General features: G+C 39.7%; 1 protein-coding gene across 1 annotated transcript; it reads left to right on the top strand.

The window, feature by feature from the left end:
- Positions 1 to 408: 408 nt before the first annotated feature.
- On the top strand, positions 409 to 15370 carry ORC1 (origin recognition complex subunit 1). Its single transcript, XM_005422946.2, has 16 exons — positions 409 to 508; positions 913 to 1040; positions 2199 to 2368; positions 2552 to 2933; positions 3555 to 3855; positions 5249 to 5353; positions 5780 to 5969; positions 6500 to 6615; positions 7319 to 7420; positions 7923 to 8094; positions 10250 to 10357; positions 11096 to 11245; positions 12418 to 12537; positions 14017 to 14183; positions 14414 to 14501; positions 15005 to 15370. Exons 1-16 carry the CDS (start codon positions 420 to 422, stop codon positions 15197 to 15199), a joined length of 2583 nt encoding a protein of 860 aa, XP_005423003.1. The 5' UTR covers positions 409 to 419; the 3' UTR covers positions 15200 to 15370.
- The last annotated feature ends 474 nt before the right edge of the window (positions 15371 to 15844 follow it).

Raw genomic sequence — 15844 nt, 5'->3', positions numbered from 1 at the left:
TAGGAGGAAAAAAAAAAAAACAAACCCCAAAAAAAAATTAAAAAAAAAGAAAAACGAAACCAGAAGAATTGAGCGAAAGCAAAATGCCGGTGACGGTCTCAGCCGGCTCGCAGCGAGGTTCGATGTCCCCAGGGCGGGCAGCCGGCCCCGCCATGGCGGTGAGGGCCGGGGAGAGCGGGAATGGAAAAGGAATTGAAGAACAAATCACTACTAAATAAATTCCTTTTTTCCTCATCCCTCGGGGACGGGTGTCTGGGGCTTTGGGGAAGGTGGGTTTCTTTGTGTCAACCACCGTTCTTAATGTATGCCGAAAGAATTGATAGCAATTCTATGTATCTTTCCATCTTTCCTTTTTTATTTTGTTTTAAATAATAATCAAAAAGCATTTGTTTGTTTGTTTTAGCTTTTTCTTGGGAATCATGAACACCAGGCAGCAAAGCAAACTTATCTACTCCTGGTATGGAAAACCCTTGAGTTCAGACAGAAAGCTGAGGATTTCCCAGTACAAGTAAATAATATTTATTTCTGTTTTGCTAAGGGAAACTTAATAGCGGTTTCTTTACCTTTCTGGTGTAGTTGTAGTTTAAGTTAACATGGCAGTCCGTGACAATATGAGTAAGGTTTTGAACATTTTGTTGTAACACTGTATGTATTTAATATAAAAGCATTCAAAAAGCATTAAGCTCTTGAATTATAAACTGTATAGTGTATAAAAAAACATTTAACCAAATCTGTGAATAAGTTTTAACTAACTGAACAACATATGAAAGCTTCTAATCAGGGAATTAAGTTGTAAGCATTGCAAGAAGGGGCATGACTAACTGTAAAGTTTACAGGACATCAGGCTTAATGATATGTGAATTATGAAGACTGTGAAGTTCTCCTAATCTTCTTGTGTCTATCACTTAATAGGGGGATCCTTATTACATCAGAAAGCAGCAAAACAGAAACCTGTATACAGCTTGGTGACTTTATTTTAGTAGAAGGGGTGAATGCAGATCAGCCTTATGTGGCACAGCTCATGGATTTATATGAAGATGGTAAGAGAACTAAAGACTTACATTCTGTGTGAGAAATTTTAAATTTTTTTAAAGTTAGCTTTTTCCTGGGGGTGTAGTTAGCATTAACAGTATGTCGCTGGCCTAATTTATTAAGAAAATCAAGTTTTGGTAATCATTGCATTTGTATTCACATGCTCCCCCAAATGTTTGGGACTGATGGCTCATTTCAGTTAAATTTGATACATAAATGGAAATTTAAGCACAGTGTAATTTTTACAGTCTTTTTATGTAATTGTCTAATTTAAAAACAGTGGTCCTTGAGGAAGGCAGTCTGAGCTCATGCTTTATGTAGAGATTGGAGAATCCAAATGGAGCAAGAGCACTGCAGCCCTGAAATTTGCATCTCATTAGACATCAGGCAATCTAACAATAAAGTACAAGGCTGAATAAATGGGACTTGTTACTTCTGTCCCTTGCAGAACGACTTGTTTATACAGAGATAGATATGAACAGATGAATCATGGGAGGTTGGTGATACAAAAATTGTCTGAGTCTGAATTGGAAGCTACTCATTAGCTATATCTGATTCTTTTGAGCAGCTTTTGTTCTTTTTTGTGCTGTAATAATAATACTTTGAGGGGTTTTAATCTAATTTACCTTTTTAAAAACATAAATACACACAATTCCATTTTGTTTATTTACCAATGCACTTTTTTGTAGCTGAATAGTCTTTTCATGCTGGGATGAAACCCTTAAAAACAAGCTATTTCATCAGCAATATTCCCTGGTTTGTCAGCCGGTGAAAAAAGTGTTTCTGGCTTCTGAAAGTACAGTGGCACTACAAATAACGTCCTGAAACTTCTCACTTCTCCTTTTATGTCACAGCTTTTGGTTAGGGTTTGAGGAGATCACATCTGTGCCAATAAGGAACCTCTTTGTTTGTGACAGGGAACTGCTGGTCTGCAGCTGGTCTCCAGGTATTCCTGTGACTGAGACCCTGTGCAAGTGTTACCTTAACCCTTAAAATTCTCAACTCTGACATTTTAATTTAGCTTAGAAAATGGGACTTGCAACCTCTTACCAGATGCTTTCTCACATGTGTCCAGGGAGGCTTTCTACCCTGGCTGGCATTTCAGCTAAAGTCTGACACTCTTCACAATAAAATTCTGATGTTCCCTGGCTCTCTCCCTGTTGCAGGTGCCCAGCACAAACGTGCAGTGGTGCAGTGGTTCTGTCGTTTGGAGGAGATCCCTCAGAACAAACGGAAGCTGCTTAAAAGAGAGATTCCTGCCCAGGAGGTGTTTTTTGATCAAGTTCTTGGCTATGACACCGATATAGCTGCAGAGACCATTATTAAAACCATCATGGTATGTACTGCAACCCTTCTGCACAGCGAGGGAAGAAGGAGACAGCAACAGCCCTGAAGTGTAAATTAGAAACTAAGGATTGCATGAGTTGCAGTAATAAGATCTGTGAATAGAAAATAGCTGACTTCTAAGTTAACAGTAAATACTCATGTATGTGTATTTTGATATTTCCTGTTTTTGCAGGTATTACCACTACATCTGGGTGAGGAGCTGCCTATTATCACATTAAACAAGGAACAAACTTTCTATGTCAGACAGTCTTGGGATGGGAAGTGCTTTAAGGTTTTGTCCCCAGACACATTCTCTAAGCTGAAAGAAGCTAACAAGAAAAGAGGTGTCATCACAAACTCTTCAAAAACATCTACTCCTTCGGACATCCTTACACCTGTGAAAAAAGAGACGGAGAGTGTTGTTCGGAGTGCCACAAAACCAAAAAATGCTGATATGGAAATAGAATCCAAACATTCCACTTCCAAGTCCTCCCTTGCTAAGGAGAGGCATTCTCGAAGGGTGGCTAATAACGACATCAAAACCCCAACAGCAAGGAAGAAGCTGGAGTTAAACAGTATGTATATGGCAATATTCTGTCCGTTCAGTAGTTCTGTATATGCTTTGTGCTTCTCCCTTTTGGCTAGTTCAAACTATTGTAACATTCAACATTTTTAACTGCCTTGTTCAGCCTTTGGGATCAGCCCAAGCCTTGTAGGCACATCACTTGTTTGTCTTGTCCGTTGTTTCAAGCACTCTACTGCTGCTGCAAATGCTCTATTTCTATCTGATAAATCTAAATGAAAGTGCTTGTTGACTGAAATGCTACCAGTCAGCCTCACTTGACCTCAGAATGTCCCACTTTCTTTAATCTTCTGACTAATTGTGTACTAAAATGTTTACATTGAGCTGGTTGAATAAACACGTTTGATCCTGTGTAACATGCAATATTTTCAACATGGAACCTGACTAAAGTTGTAAGTGATGGAGGTGAGTTAGAAAACTGAAAAAATCTGTTTGTCTTCCTTTTGTTTAGTAATTATTTAGAGGACGTGCCTTCTTGTGATCCAGTTCCTTGTTACTGGAGGGTTCATTTGCTTTCATTTAAACAACAGTCAGCTGTACCATGTCTTCTGAAAGTTAACCAAACCAGCCATATTGAAGCCTGACAAAAGTTCATTTTGCTTTTCATTTCTAGGTCCCACGAGATCCAAAGCCAAGCTGCTGGGATGTGAAGTTTTGGGTCTTTTGGATGATGACTGTGATGCCGTAGCACCATTAGAACCATCAGCCCCTAAAAGAAAAGTGAAATTCACAGGTGAAATTTTAGGCTCACCACCAAAGATCCCCTGCAGCAATGCTAAGTCCAAGCCAACATGTGAGACTGTGGAGCACCGTCAGAGGTCCAGTGACACCATAAGATTGTCCCCCTACACTAAAGTCAAAGATTTCCATGAAAAAGACTGGAATCTTGATGAGGAAGATGACATTCTGTTATCGTAAGTGACAGCATTTTTATCCTTGTTTTTATATGGGATTGCTATTCATATGAAGCTCTCTTAAAACACATTTATGGAAAACTTCTGGAGAGAAAAGTGGGTGAAGTCTCTGCATGGGCCATGTTTTGTCTGTTGAGAACAAGGAGAGGAGGGAGAGAGCCTCAGCAGTGACAAGTGCACTGTGATGAAGCATTAGGAAATGTTACCTGGAGGTGAATGAATGATCAGGGAGATCCAAAGGGGACTTGACTTCCCAGATGGAAAAGCAGTTCATGGTTCCAAGAACAGAGGGATGATGTTGGAAATGGGAATGGTAGGATGATATGAAAGGAAACTGAAGCCGTGTTGATGGTCGTTCTCATGATGATTGTACCCACCAACATGGATGAAAATCCATTTCCCTGCACTCCATAATCAAGGCTCAGATGTGCCTGACTTGTGACAGGGATGCTGGACTGTAGAAAGTGGTTTGACTGGCCTCAGGAGAGTCTTCTCCTGAGAATTCTATGTATACTTCCATTTGTTTGTATACTTCATGAGAATTGTATGTATACTTCCATGCTAATTTTTACATAGGAAAGAAATCAAAGCCCAAAAAGCACAGCTATACAAGTATATCTTAACACAATCTTTAAAAATGGCATAAAGTGGGAGAGGAGAAGAATGGAACAGACTTTCTTGTGCAAAATGTTGCAAGACATTTCCTCCTTTTCAAGAGTAAAAATGTGGATGCAACAATGGAATTTCCACCTTTTTTTTGTCACTAATTATATATAGCATAAAAATGTTTACCTTTCATTGATAAGGTAGTGGCATTTCAGTAGCATTTATAGATCTTAAAAAACTTCCAAGAACTGTCAACAAATAACAAAAGCATCTGTAATTGATTTCATTTTGTACTTTGAACCAGTAGGGAAGTTGTGTAGTAGCAGTAAAACGTTTTGGTGGCAGGGATGAAGAAGGACCCAAGAAGACAACCAAGAATATCAGAACACAAAGAGAAAAATATATTCCAAAGGCCAAATCTAAGAGATGCCCAAAGGAGATAATTTTTTTCTTATCTTTCACTTAAGAAAAATATAGGCAAAACCCCACACTTCTCAATAAAATAAAACCACTGCTGTTCTGAGCCCCCGTCCCTTCATTTGGCAGTGCAAAATACATCAAATATTTTGTTTTCCTTGGAAAAGATGTATTGAAGACACAGTGCAGGAGGGGGGGAATTGTGCTGCCAGCATCCATGCCATAGCCAATCTGTAAATAACAAATAAGAATTCATGCTGGATGGACAGTGGTAACAATTGAGCCTGAAGTTTGAAAGGCCTTCTCTGTGTCTTTGCAAGTGTGATGCAAAGAGAGGGAATACAACCAGCTTTGTTTTCTTTCTTTGCAGTTTAGTTGGATATCAGAAACCAAGCAGCCAGATGCCTGTGCTGACCCCTCGTTCTCGCAGAACATGTGCACAGAAAACCAGTGCTCTCATTGCAGAGCAGATCAGGTAAAAACCCTGCAGCCATGATCTCCTGTCAGATTGCTCTTGAGAGCTGCAAGCCTTGAGAGCTTGAGGCCTTGAGAGCTTCTCTGCCTTAATATTGAAATGCAAATGGTTCCAGAAGCACAGCTTAATTGCAGCTTGAGTAAAAACTGGTTTGTGTTCAGAAACATAAAGCTGACTCATGGTGTTCTTCAGAAAACTGACTTCTTTTAAACCAGTCTGTTAAAAAGCCATGGAAAATTAGCAGCTGGAGTAGAAAATGTTTTGGTTTGCTGATTACAAGAACTCCAGAAAAAGATGAAAGTGTACAAATGTTGCTCTGTTATGTTGTCCTAGGGTGACGTTATGATGCTTGTATCCCCATTCATATGGGGATATGTAGACTTATATGTATTTTTTTAAAGCTTAAATCATTTCTCTTTCTCATAGCATGTTGGACCAGGAAGATTTTTCATCTGGCTCTGACAGTTCCTACTCTTCAAGTAGTGAGGAAGAGGAGGATGATGATGACGTGCCCTGTACACCAGAAAAAACCCCTAAATCTAGCAAAATATTCAGCACCCCAAAATCTTCAAGGAAGTCAGCAGTTCACACTCCTGCAAAGACACCGAAGAAAACTGTAAGGTTCCACATAAAAGAAGTATTATTATTACTGAGCCATTTATTTGAATGCTTGATGCCTGTGTACCAGAGTAAAGTATCTGAATCCCTTAGCTTTTGGTGAAGCATTATCTGGATTAATTTAATCTTTGATATGAGTAGGTTCTGGAAATATATAAACCATTTGCATGTTGTCAGTATTGTTACAATATTGATCAGAAAACTGTAGCCTAAACAGGGAAATTACTGGCTTGGATGCTGTTTCTTAAGAACCAGATCATTCTGTTACGCAGCACTTCAGAAAAGGACTAACAACTCAAAAATTCTTCAGACATTTAAAAGGTGTAATTGTCACCACCCCCTTTGCAGTTTCCTTTTTCTCTTAGGAAGAAAATACCATAAGGCTTGTTTGGTAATTCCCTGTGTAAATCCTGTTTCTCAGTTCATCTTGTGCTCTGGCATAAGTAATGCTAAATCATCAATGATTTGTTCCCAACAGAAATTGCTGCTTGTAGAAAATCTGCTTGAGGTTGTAAATTTTCTTTGCAGCCTTTACAGGGCACACCCAGAACCCCCCGGACACCCCGGAACGCAACTCCAGAAATTCCCAGGCGTGTCCAGGCAGCCCAGGAACCAGCCAGTGTACTGGAAGAAGCCAGATTAAGGTAACCTGTGCTCAGGATCATCTTTATTTTGCATCAGGTGTGCTGAAATGGGGAATGTCATCTTTACCATTTAGAATAAAATAGGTAAAAATAGGTAAATACTCTTCTGATCCAAGAAGAGTATTTAATAATGTACAGTACAATATTAGCTTTACAAATAATGGTAGTATTTACAATACTACTTCAGCAATTTCAAGTTATTTTAACTAGTCCATGGTAAGTTCTTCAGAATTAGGTATCTTTATTCTGTGCAACATTAGAAAAACAAAGATCCTTTCTGATTAGCTGTAGATTGTAAAGGTACAATATTTGTCTCATCTTGGTGCATGAAAAAGCTTTACAGGTATCACTGTAGATCTCCACAGTGGGGAAAAGAAAGGCATTCAGGACTGACTATTTTTCAAACTGGGTTTTAGTTCTTTTTGCTCTAAGCAGCTTCTCCTGTTTTATCCTACCTTTGCACTGACTTACAAATAGTGACTTAAAACAGATGGATCTTTATTGCTGCATAAATTAAGAGCACATAGAGAGAGACTAGGCTGTTTCTTTTGGGATACTTGACATTGATGCTCAGACTTAAAAGTATGTAAGAGAGATTTGGAAAACTCCACACAGGAGGAAGGTGAGCATCTGCCTGTTTGTTTGCATCAGTTCTTCAGAGAGAACAGCAGTTTTAATTTTCTTTTTCTTTTTTAATTCAAAGGCTGCATGTTTCTGCTATCCCAGAATCTCTGCCTTGTCGTGAGGAAGAATTCCAGGATATCTATAACTTCGTGGAAAGCAAACTTATTGATGGCACAGGAGGGTGAGTTTGACAAGTCTGTGACCAAGATCACATTTTTGTTTATGGCATAACAGCAGTCAGATTATATATTTTTACTTAATATTTATTACTTATATTTAAAAAGTTATCATCATTTAAAATTCCTCATTCATTTTTCCTGTTTTTTTCTTCCTTAAGTGGTGTTGTGTGTAGAAATAAAGTGGGCTTCTTTATTCTACAGATTCAAATTAAAGACCAAATTATAACTGGTCAGTTTTAGAAGTCTGGAAAACTATTTATTTCTTTTAAAAAAAGGCAAATTACATTTATAAAATGTTTTAGGTTGTTAACTGCTTCAGTAATAATAAGAATCCTCATGATCCTCCAAGGTGTTACGTGTCTCAGATTGTAAATAAAGATGTAGGCAGTTGCCTGAAGTGTCAGTATTCAAGACTGGGGTCAGGGGTCAGGAATTCCAGCTCATTAATCCCAGGAGTTGTTACCATTTTGCTCAGGCTGCTGAAGAGGCACTCTCCTTTTGTAGGTGCATGTACATTTCTGGAGTGCCTGGAACAGGTAAAACTGCCACTGTTCATGAAGTAATTCGGTGTCTTCAGCAAGCTGCAGAAAATGAGGAACTGCCACCATTCCAGTTTGTGGAGATCAATGGCATGAAGCTGACAGATCCTCACCAAGCCTATGTGCAGATATTAGAGGTAAGGAAAGTGTTTTCAGTGGCTCCTGGGTTTGAAAGAAGAGATCTTACACTTTCCTATCACATCCTTGATATGTTACAGTGTTCAAGGCACTTATCAGTACTTCCCAGTCCCTCCCAGAGACTGTGTGCTTTTATCTTAGAGCAGGTTAGAAAAGAATTAACTTAAGGCCTTAGCTATCTTGAATTGTTTTGCTTTCTGCTGCATAAGGGTAGTGGCTGAGAAATAGCCTGGTTTATTGCATCTACTCATCTAAAAAAATTAAACCAGCTTTTTATATTTTCCTATGGTGTAACTTTTTCTGCTCGTCTGCTTGAACAGCTACTAAGGTGACAACTCTGAAAGTCAGTGTGGCAGTGGAATAATTACTGAGGGGGTCTTAATGGTTAATTGGTCAGACATAATAGTAATTCAGCTAAAGAGGGGCCATCTCTGTCAACAAAGTGTATTTCTGATATCCATGACAAACCAGTCTGCAGTATCCATCTAGGACTACTGCTTGTGTTGTATGGGTGGGAATGAATCTTCTGAGGACTGGATTAAGATCACCCAGTAGGCATTAAACAGTAACTACTCCAAAGCTTTCTCAGTCTAGGCTAACTTTAAACCAGTGACCTGGAAACTAAATGATTTCCTGAAGCATCTGTTCCATTTTAATATAAACTTCTGCTCCATTTATTTAAGTTTGGCATCATCTTTCTGAGCAGGCAGTGGCATGCATTAGTGTCCTAGTGTCCCAGTCCTCATAGTTGGGAGTTAAATTTGCATGTTTGCATCCTTTCCTCAAACCAGCTTAGACATTGTCTTGCTGAGGGATTTGCTGAGGCCAGGCCTCTGTTTCTTTAGCATAGTGAGAGGCTTCCTGACAATTACCTTATTTCATGGTAGTGTGAATGTATTTTATCATCCTTTGTTCCTATCCCATTCAGCATCAAATCTGAAAATGAATAAAGAATAGGCCTTTGGAAGTACAATCTGTTGCCCCCTACTAGTCCTGAACTCTGAGGCAGCCCAGTGAAATATCCTTTAGGGGAGTACAAAGTCACATGAACCTCGTACTTCTCCAATTCCTTCTGCCTCAGCTACTGTCAAAGAGCCCTTAGTAAGAGCTAGGCTGCTGCTGCTCTCCTGATTGCTGCAGGTCCTGATCCAGTTTGCTGATGTTTCTTTGCATGACTGAAGCGAATTCTGGAGCTTCCCTTCTGCAGTTAGCTCACTGCTGTAGGAAAGTTTAGAGATGGAACGGGGACTGGAAGCCCTGGACAGATGAAAGAGATAAGGTTAAATACCTGGGTACAGTAAGAGTCCATTTCCACCATAGCAACTCAGCTCTGTGGTATATTGGATACTCGGCTCCAGAGCTGCAGAATCAGGGTCCTCTGGGATTCAGCTCCTTTCTGTGACTGATTTGGACTGTCCTGACTGAATTGGAAACATGAAACAAGTAGAGGTTATACATTAATCTTGTGCTCTGGCTTGTTCAGTAACTATCAGATCTTAGATTTATAAGAGATTTTAGAAAAGAAATAGTTTTCAAATGCAGTCTCCATTTGGCTTTATTGCTGGACTTTGCACTATGATGAACAATTTATTCAGCATCTGCAGTTAATTTTGAAATGCTATGCTTTGATTTCTGGGTATCTTTGGACTTGAAAGGGAAGAGGTAATATACAGTCAGCTGATCTGTTCTGCCACATAGTTGCGAAAGGTATTGCAGATATTTTTTTAGTTCACAGTTGAATAAATTTAATTATAGATCCTGCTGATGATTCATTAGAATTTTAATAGCAGTCCAAGATTACTCAAGTCAGGCTATTCTTCTCAGCTGACTTAGGTTTTCAGTAGGTGTGTGTATTCAGAGATACCCTAGAGATATGCTGGGTTTAGAGCCCTCTAGACTGGGTGGGTTCAGGATTTCTTAGTGATTCTAAGACAAATTGCAGAGAATTCTGTGGGCCTTTCTTTGTAGCTATGCATTTTTTTGTTTCTCATTTATGGGCAGTTCTTGGTAGACCAGAGTGTCTTATGAGCTACTTTCTCAGTTTTTTTTACTCCCTCTTGGAAAAAATAATCCAGGTGATTGTTAAGGAGTGAAAGTTTGTATTTCCAGGTGTTTGGTGTGATTAACTGCAATATTTGTTCAATCCTTGTGCAGTTCTTGACAGGTCAGAAGGTGACAGCAACCCATGCTGCAGTACTGCTGGCAAAGCTGTTCAGTACACCTGGACCAAAGAGGAAGACCACAGTGCTGATAGTGGATGAGGTGAGACAAAGAATCCTTTGTTTACTTTCCTCCAAGGATTGTAAAAAGTGAGTTTTTGGTGGATGGAAAATTATGCATGCTTTGAGTGTATCACATGTGATGTAACAGGAATAGACTTAGGAGAGAGGAGATGCAAGTAGTTCCTCTTACCTATTTAAATTCAGTTTCCTAAAAAGGCTGAGTATCCTGTTGCCATGTTGTTCTCTGCCTTGGATTTCATATGGGTTTTATGTTTTGTTATTCCAAGATGTGGAATAAGTTGTTTGTCAATTCTAAATACCAGGGGATTCAATTGTATTTTGTTTGTAAGCTGCTGCTTTTCCAGTGGGAAAACTCACAGAGAAATAAGTCACACCCAATTTTGAAAAACCTTGAATGTGCTATGTTGAGTAATAATCATATACACTCTTATTTTTGCTGTAAGCTAATTCAGGTTCTCACTTGGAGGGGCTTTGAATCTTGTTAGATATATTAGTATCACAGTACTGTTTTAAAACTCCAGCTGTTTAACATTTACTGTCCAAGTATCCAGTAGGATGTGCTTTTCCAAAAGAGACTAGAGCCCTAATTCAGCAAATGCAGTCCTGTTAGTAGATGGATAAAGGAAGGGCAACAGAGACAGCTTGTTCAGAATCATGTGAGAAATCTTCTGTGGCAGAGCTGGTTCTCAAACCCCCATCAGGTATTGTAAATAAGAGGCCATTCCTTTTTCCAGTCTGATTCTTTTTATCCCTGCAGCTTGATCTGCTGTGGACCCGGAAGCAGAACGTGATGTACAATTTATTTGACTGGCCAACCCAGAAGCACTCCAAGCTAATCATCCTGGCCATTGCCAACACCATGGACCTGCCAGAGAGAATCATGATGAACAGAGTAGCAAGCAGGCTGGTATGTTCTAGCAGTTCTGTTGCTGTGCCATAAAAGGAGAACAGATTAAATACTGGATGCAATCAAAAGCAATCCAGGAGAAAAGTAGGACCGGTTATATCAGAAGCTGAACAATGTTTTTTATAATTTCCTCTCCAGAGGACTGATAATGAACATATAAATCTAAGTTCAGGAGCCTGTTTGCTAATCAGGTATTATGCTGATACATAATGTTCTTGTAAGAATGAAATAAATATATGGATGCCTAAGATCTGGATAATCAAATGCTGTGCTTCATGGTTAAGCTTCTTACTCTGGAGTTCAGAACAATTCTCTTCTGGTTTTCCTTCCTCTTTCCCCTTTCATTCCAGGCACCTACTTACTTCTCTGTTTGCCAGCATCAGTTGGTAGATTATATAAAGGTATCCAACAAAGAAAATTGGATGCACTCTCCACTTGTTTTGAATGTTTTCCTAGGTCATCTCACCACGGCTCTGAAAAGTGATTTGCAAAAACAGTGCTCTGTGCCTCTATCCTTCCATGACTCAAAAGCAGCTCCACAGGGTGTGAATTGCTTTCCCCCACCTACTAAACCCACTGCAGATCAGCTGAGTCCATACAGTCACAAGAGAAGTTTTGCATAAGAAATTCAAAACTCGGGTCTCCTGTAGGATGAAAGGCAGTGCACCATCTGTAACATAGATTGTCCTCATCTGAGGGCTGTTCTTACTGGCTTGAGCCAGAAGAGGGTTTTAATTCTTGGCTGATGGCTAACTTGAAGTCAACACACACATATACAGATTAGCTAAAGGAGACATGAATATTTTTCCACAGCTGCTGCTGTTATTGTGTTAAAAATAACATGTAGACAGATTATTTTTGTATAGGGGAGCTCTCATTTGTTTAAAAGGTTTTTGTAAGAGAAATCTGAATTCTGATAGCAGCTTCACTTGCTCCTCGGGCCATTCAGTGGGGAGATCCAACCAGTGGTCCTCACTGAGCCACAGTTTTGTGGATTTGTACATTTGTTTCACAAATGTGTTTGATTAAAGCCTGTCACTAGGAGGGAAAGGATGTGAAAAACTAATTGCCCTACCAGAAAAAGTAAAAGTAACCACACAGGCCATGCTTCAGCAGTTGAGAGTTTTCCAGCCCCACAAACACTTCTCACTGTGTTGTGTCATTTGTTGTAGGGCCTCACCAGAATGTCCTTTCAGCCCTACACCTACAAACAGTTACAGCAGATTGTTTCATCCAGACTGAAGGGAGTGAAGGCATTTGAAGAGGATGCAGTTCAGCTGGTTTCCAGAAAGGTGAGTCCAGAGCAGATAAATGTCCTTCATGTTGCACTGGGTGCAAAGTGTGGGGACAGCAGGGAGACTTTTGTCACAGCTGTTAGACCTGGTTCTGTGGTTGTGTCCTATATTGGAGGCAAGTATTGGGGCACAGTTAGGCTGTACATTATCCAGGGTATTTTCTCAGAAGAGATTGCTAGAGCAGTGTCCTTGCTTTTTCCACCTACTCTGAGAAGGCAGCAGCATATTCCAGGAGCTGAAGGCATGACAAGAGTCGTGATGATAAGATGTCAACTGTCTCCACTGTTTAGCATAATGTGAGTCATTGGAGAATCCTGAAAAAGATAACATGCCAGTGGCAGTGGAAATAGCCTTATAAATTTTATTTCTCAAGATGTTCAGTGCTCTGTCATAATAGATAATACATGTTCTTGTTTGCAAGCCTTAATACTCAGTTGTACAAAACATAAGTAATGCATTGGGGATCAGTGGCTTCTCAAATTGAGATATGTACACTGCTAATGTTAGTAGCTCTATATTAAAGTAAATTAGTAAAGTAAATGTTAGTAGCTCTATATTAAAGTAATCTATTAAAATTATGTCAAAACAACCTACCTCATTGTAGGATTAAAAAAGAGTGCTCATAAATATGTCAGAAGTAAATACAAGCCTGTGTTTTGTTGTGAAGGAACCACCTCTCTGTAAGAATAATAGTGAGGATTTGCAGAGGAATAATTGCAGTGTTTTTCTAGTATGAGTTTTCTTCAGAAATACAAAAATATACCTTACAATTAGATTTTCTACAGGGTTTCTCATTCTTGGCCCCAGCTGGGTTCTAGGGCTTTTGGATATTACCAGCATCTGCTGGGAAAACTAGGCCAGTACTATATGTTGTGTTGAATGTTCATAGCTTTATTAAAACTGTAAAGCACAATTGGGGTTTTAACAAGTATTCAGCTTCAGAAATTTCAGACACCTAAAAATTTTCAGGCACTTGTAACAGTAAATTGACTATCCTGGATATTTCTTTGAGACCTTCTAAAATTATTAGTGTACTCTTAAAATCAGTATTTTAATGAGTTTAGAAAAACTGAGTTTTTTGGTGTCATAGCCACCCCCCCTTTTTTTTTCCTTTTTCATGAGCCTGTATTATGATAAAGGTCTTCACTGATAATTCAACTGATACTTCTGAAAGCTTTTGGTGTTGAAGGGAACTGCTCACCTTTAATTTTTTTTAACCTCTGACTCTGTTACAGAAGAAAGTTCAGCCTTGAATTTATGATGACCAGATCAGGGTGGGGGTGTGGGAAATGTGCGGAGTTGCTTCTGTTGGTTTTGGTCAGTAAGCTTTGTTTGTCAGGATCTGGGATTGTAGAGATGTATTGCTCTTGCACTGGGTGCTCAGGGTGTTTGGGTTGGTTTGTCTGTTGGTTGTTGCTAAACTGTGTCCCCAGCAGTTTGGAAATGTTGTCCCACACGTGTGACGTTCCCTTGCAGGTGGCAGCGCTGTCGGGGGATGCACGGCGGTGCCTGGATATCTGCAGAAGGGCCACGGAGATCTGCGAGTTGGCCAGGCAGAAGAGAGCCCCGGAGATCGTCAGGATGGCCCACGTGACTGAAGCCATAGATGAAATGTTCTCATCACCATATGTCAGTGCAATCAGGTAAAAAATATTTCCTTTGCTTTTGTGTCCCTTTCACAGCACTAGTTTTTCACAAACAAAAATTATTCCAGAATTGCAGGCTGTGATACAATGGCCACTTGTGACATAAACTGCCCAGCCTGCGTTTAAATATGTAGCTCCCAAAGATTTCCCCTTCCAGACTTCTCCTGATGTTTCATGGGTTCTGAACTTCACAAATGGATTTTTGTCTCTTTTGTTTTTTGACTCAGGAATGCTTCTTTGTATGAACAAATCTTCTTGAAAGCAATTTTGGCAGAGTTTCGCAGGGCAGGAGTTGAGGAGGCGACAGTTCAACAGGTATGGGGCTTTTTTGCTACTGACACCAGTGATCTGGATCACAAGGTGGTTTTATTTTTTTTGGCCTGCATGTTAAAACATCTCATGTTTCTACCCTAACATGCTTTATAACAGGAAGAATCAAAGAGAAGCTGAAATTACTAGGCAACAGTCCAAAGAGGAAAACTGAAAGTTGATTCCAAGTTGTGCATCACTGTTTTTCCCTCATAGAGGCAGATATGTCACTGGTAGCTTTGTTCTTTTTTAGTAGACCCATAAAATACTGGGTGCCAGCAGAGCTGTGAAGACTCTGGAGTAGTCATGAGTAGTGTGGAAACTAAATGTTAATGCTTATACAAAGATGTAATTCTAAACATTTTTATAGAGAATTACAGCATCTAAACAGGCTGGAGCTATTTTATCTCCCCTCCATGGATGTGGGGGGAAGGCAGCTTCTCACTATGTCACCTTGTCACTCAGTTGCAGCAGGCAGGGAACATAACCTATGTCCTTTTTCTCAACAGATCTACCACCACTACGTGGCCTTGTGCAGGGTGGAAGGCCTGCAGAGCCCCACGGTGTCAGAAATCATGGCAATTTGTTCAAGGCTGGGTGCCTGCAGGCTCTTGCTGGTGGAGGCCAGCAATAAATATCTGCACGTGCGGGTGCGACTGAACCTCAGCCAGGATGATGTCATGTATGCACTCAGGGAGGAATAAAGCAAAAGAGATTTTATTGCTTTTAATATGTATAAATATTTTAAATATCGTCTTTTTTTTTTTTAATTATTGATAAAATGGAAATAGTGAAATGTATTTTTTTAAAGGCTTTGCTTATTTGTTTGATGCATGAAAGCACTCTTTTAATAATAAAGAATTAATTTTAAAGCATTTTATGTATTTCAGACTATTTCTTTGTAGAAGTATTTTTAAGTGCTGGTAGCTGATCTCCTTTTAACTGAGGTGTATGAACTTGGGATGGATTATTTGAAGATTATTTGCATAACTTTTTTTTAAGGCTCATGGTGTCTTTGGCATTCTGTAGATTTCCCTCAGTGACGTTTTTATCCAATGAAAGGCATTGTTAAAACGGGCTTAAACTTTGTCTTACTAACATAATTAAAAGGAACTTCCAGTTTGCAATGAAACATAATTAAAAGGAACTTCCAGTTTGCAAGGCATTCTCGCTGTTGGAATGGAGGAAGCTGTAACAATACCTCGAACACGAATTGTGCCATTTGAATACCAAACTCCTTTGTCTGATCGATCACTACCCAGGGCTGCCCTTCCTCAGCCGTCCCGGTGCCGGGGCTGTGTGCGGGGACAGCTCGGGCAGAGCCGGGGCCGTGGCTCCGTGCCGGGCCC

The sequence above is a fragment of the Geospiza fortis genome, unplaced genomic scaffold (genome assembly GCF_000277835.1).
Source record: "Geospiza fortis unplaced genomic scaffold, GeoFor_1.0 scaffold396, whole genome shotgun sequence".
NCBI lineage: Eukaryota > Metazoa > Chordata > Aves > Passeriformes > Thraupidae > Geospiza > Geospiza fortis.
The sequence above is the reverse complement of the archived record's forward strand: the minus strand, read 5'-3'. Positions and strand labels throughout refer to the sequence as shown.

Bases quoted from the DNA above. Each gene is read 5' to 3' on its own strand.
- ORC1 (XM_005422946.2), top strand. From the start codon at position 420: ATGAACACCAGGCAGCAAAGCAAACTTATCTACTCCTGGTATGGAAAA. The intron at 7,421-7,922 runs GTGAGTTTGACA...CTCCTTTTGTAG, and splicing joins CTTATTGATGGCACAGGAGG to GTGCATGTACATTTCTGGAG. The intron at 11,246-12,417 runs GTATGTTCTAGC...CATTTGTTGTAG, and splicing joins ACAGAGTAGCAAGCAGGCTG to GGCCTCACCAGAATGTCCTT.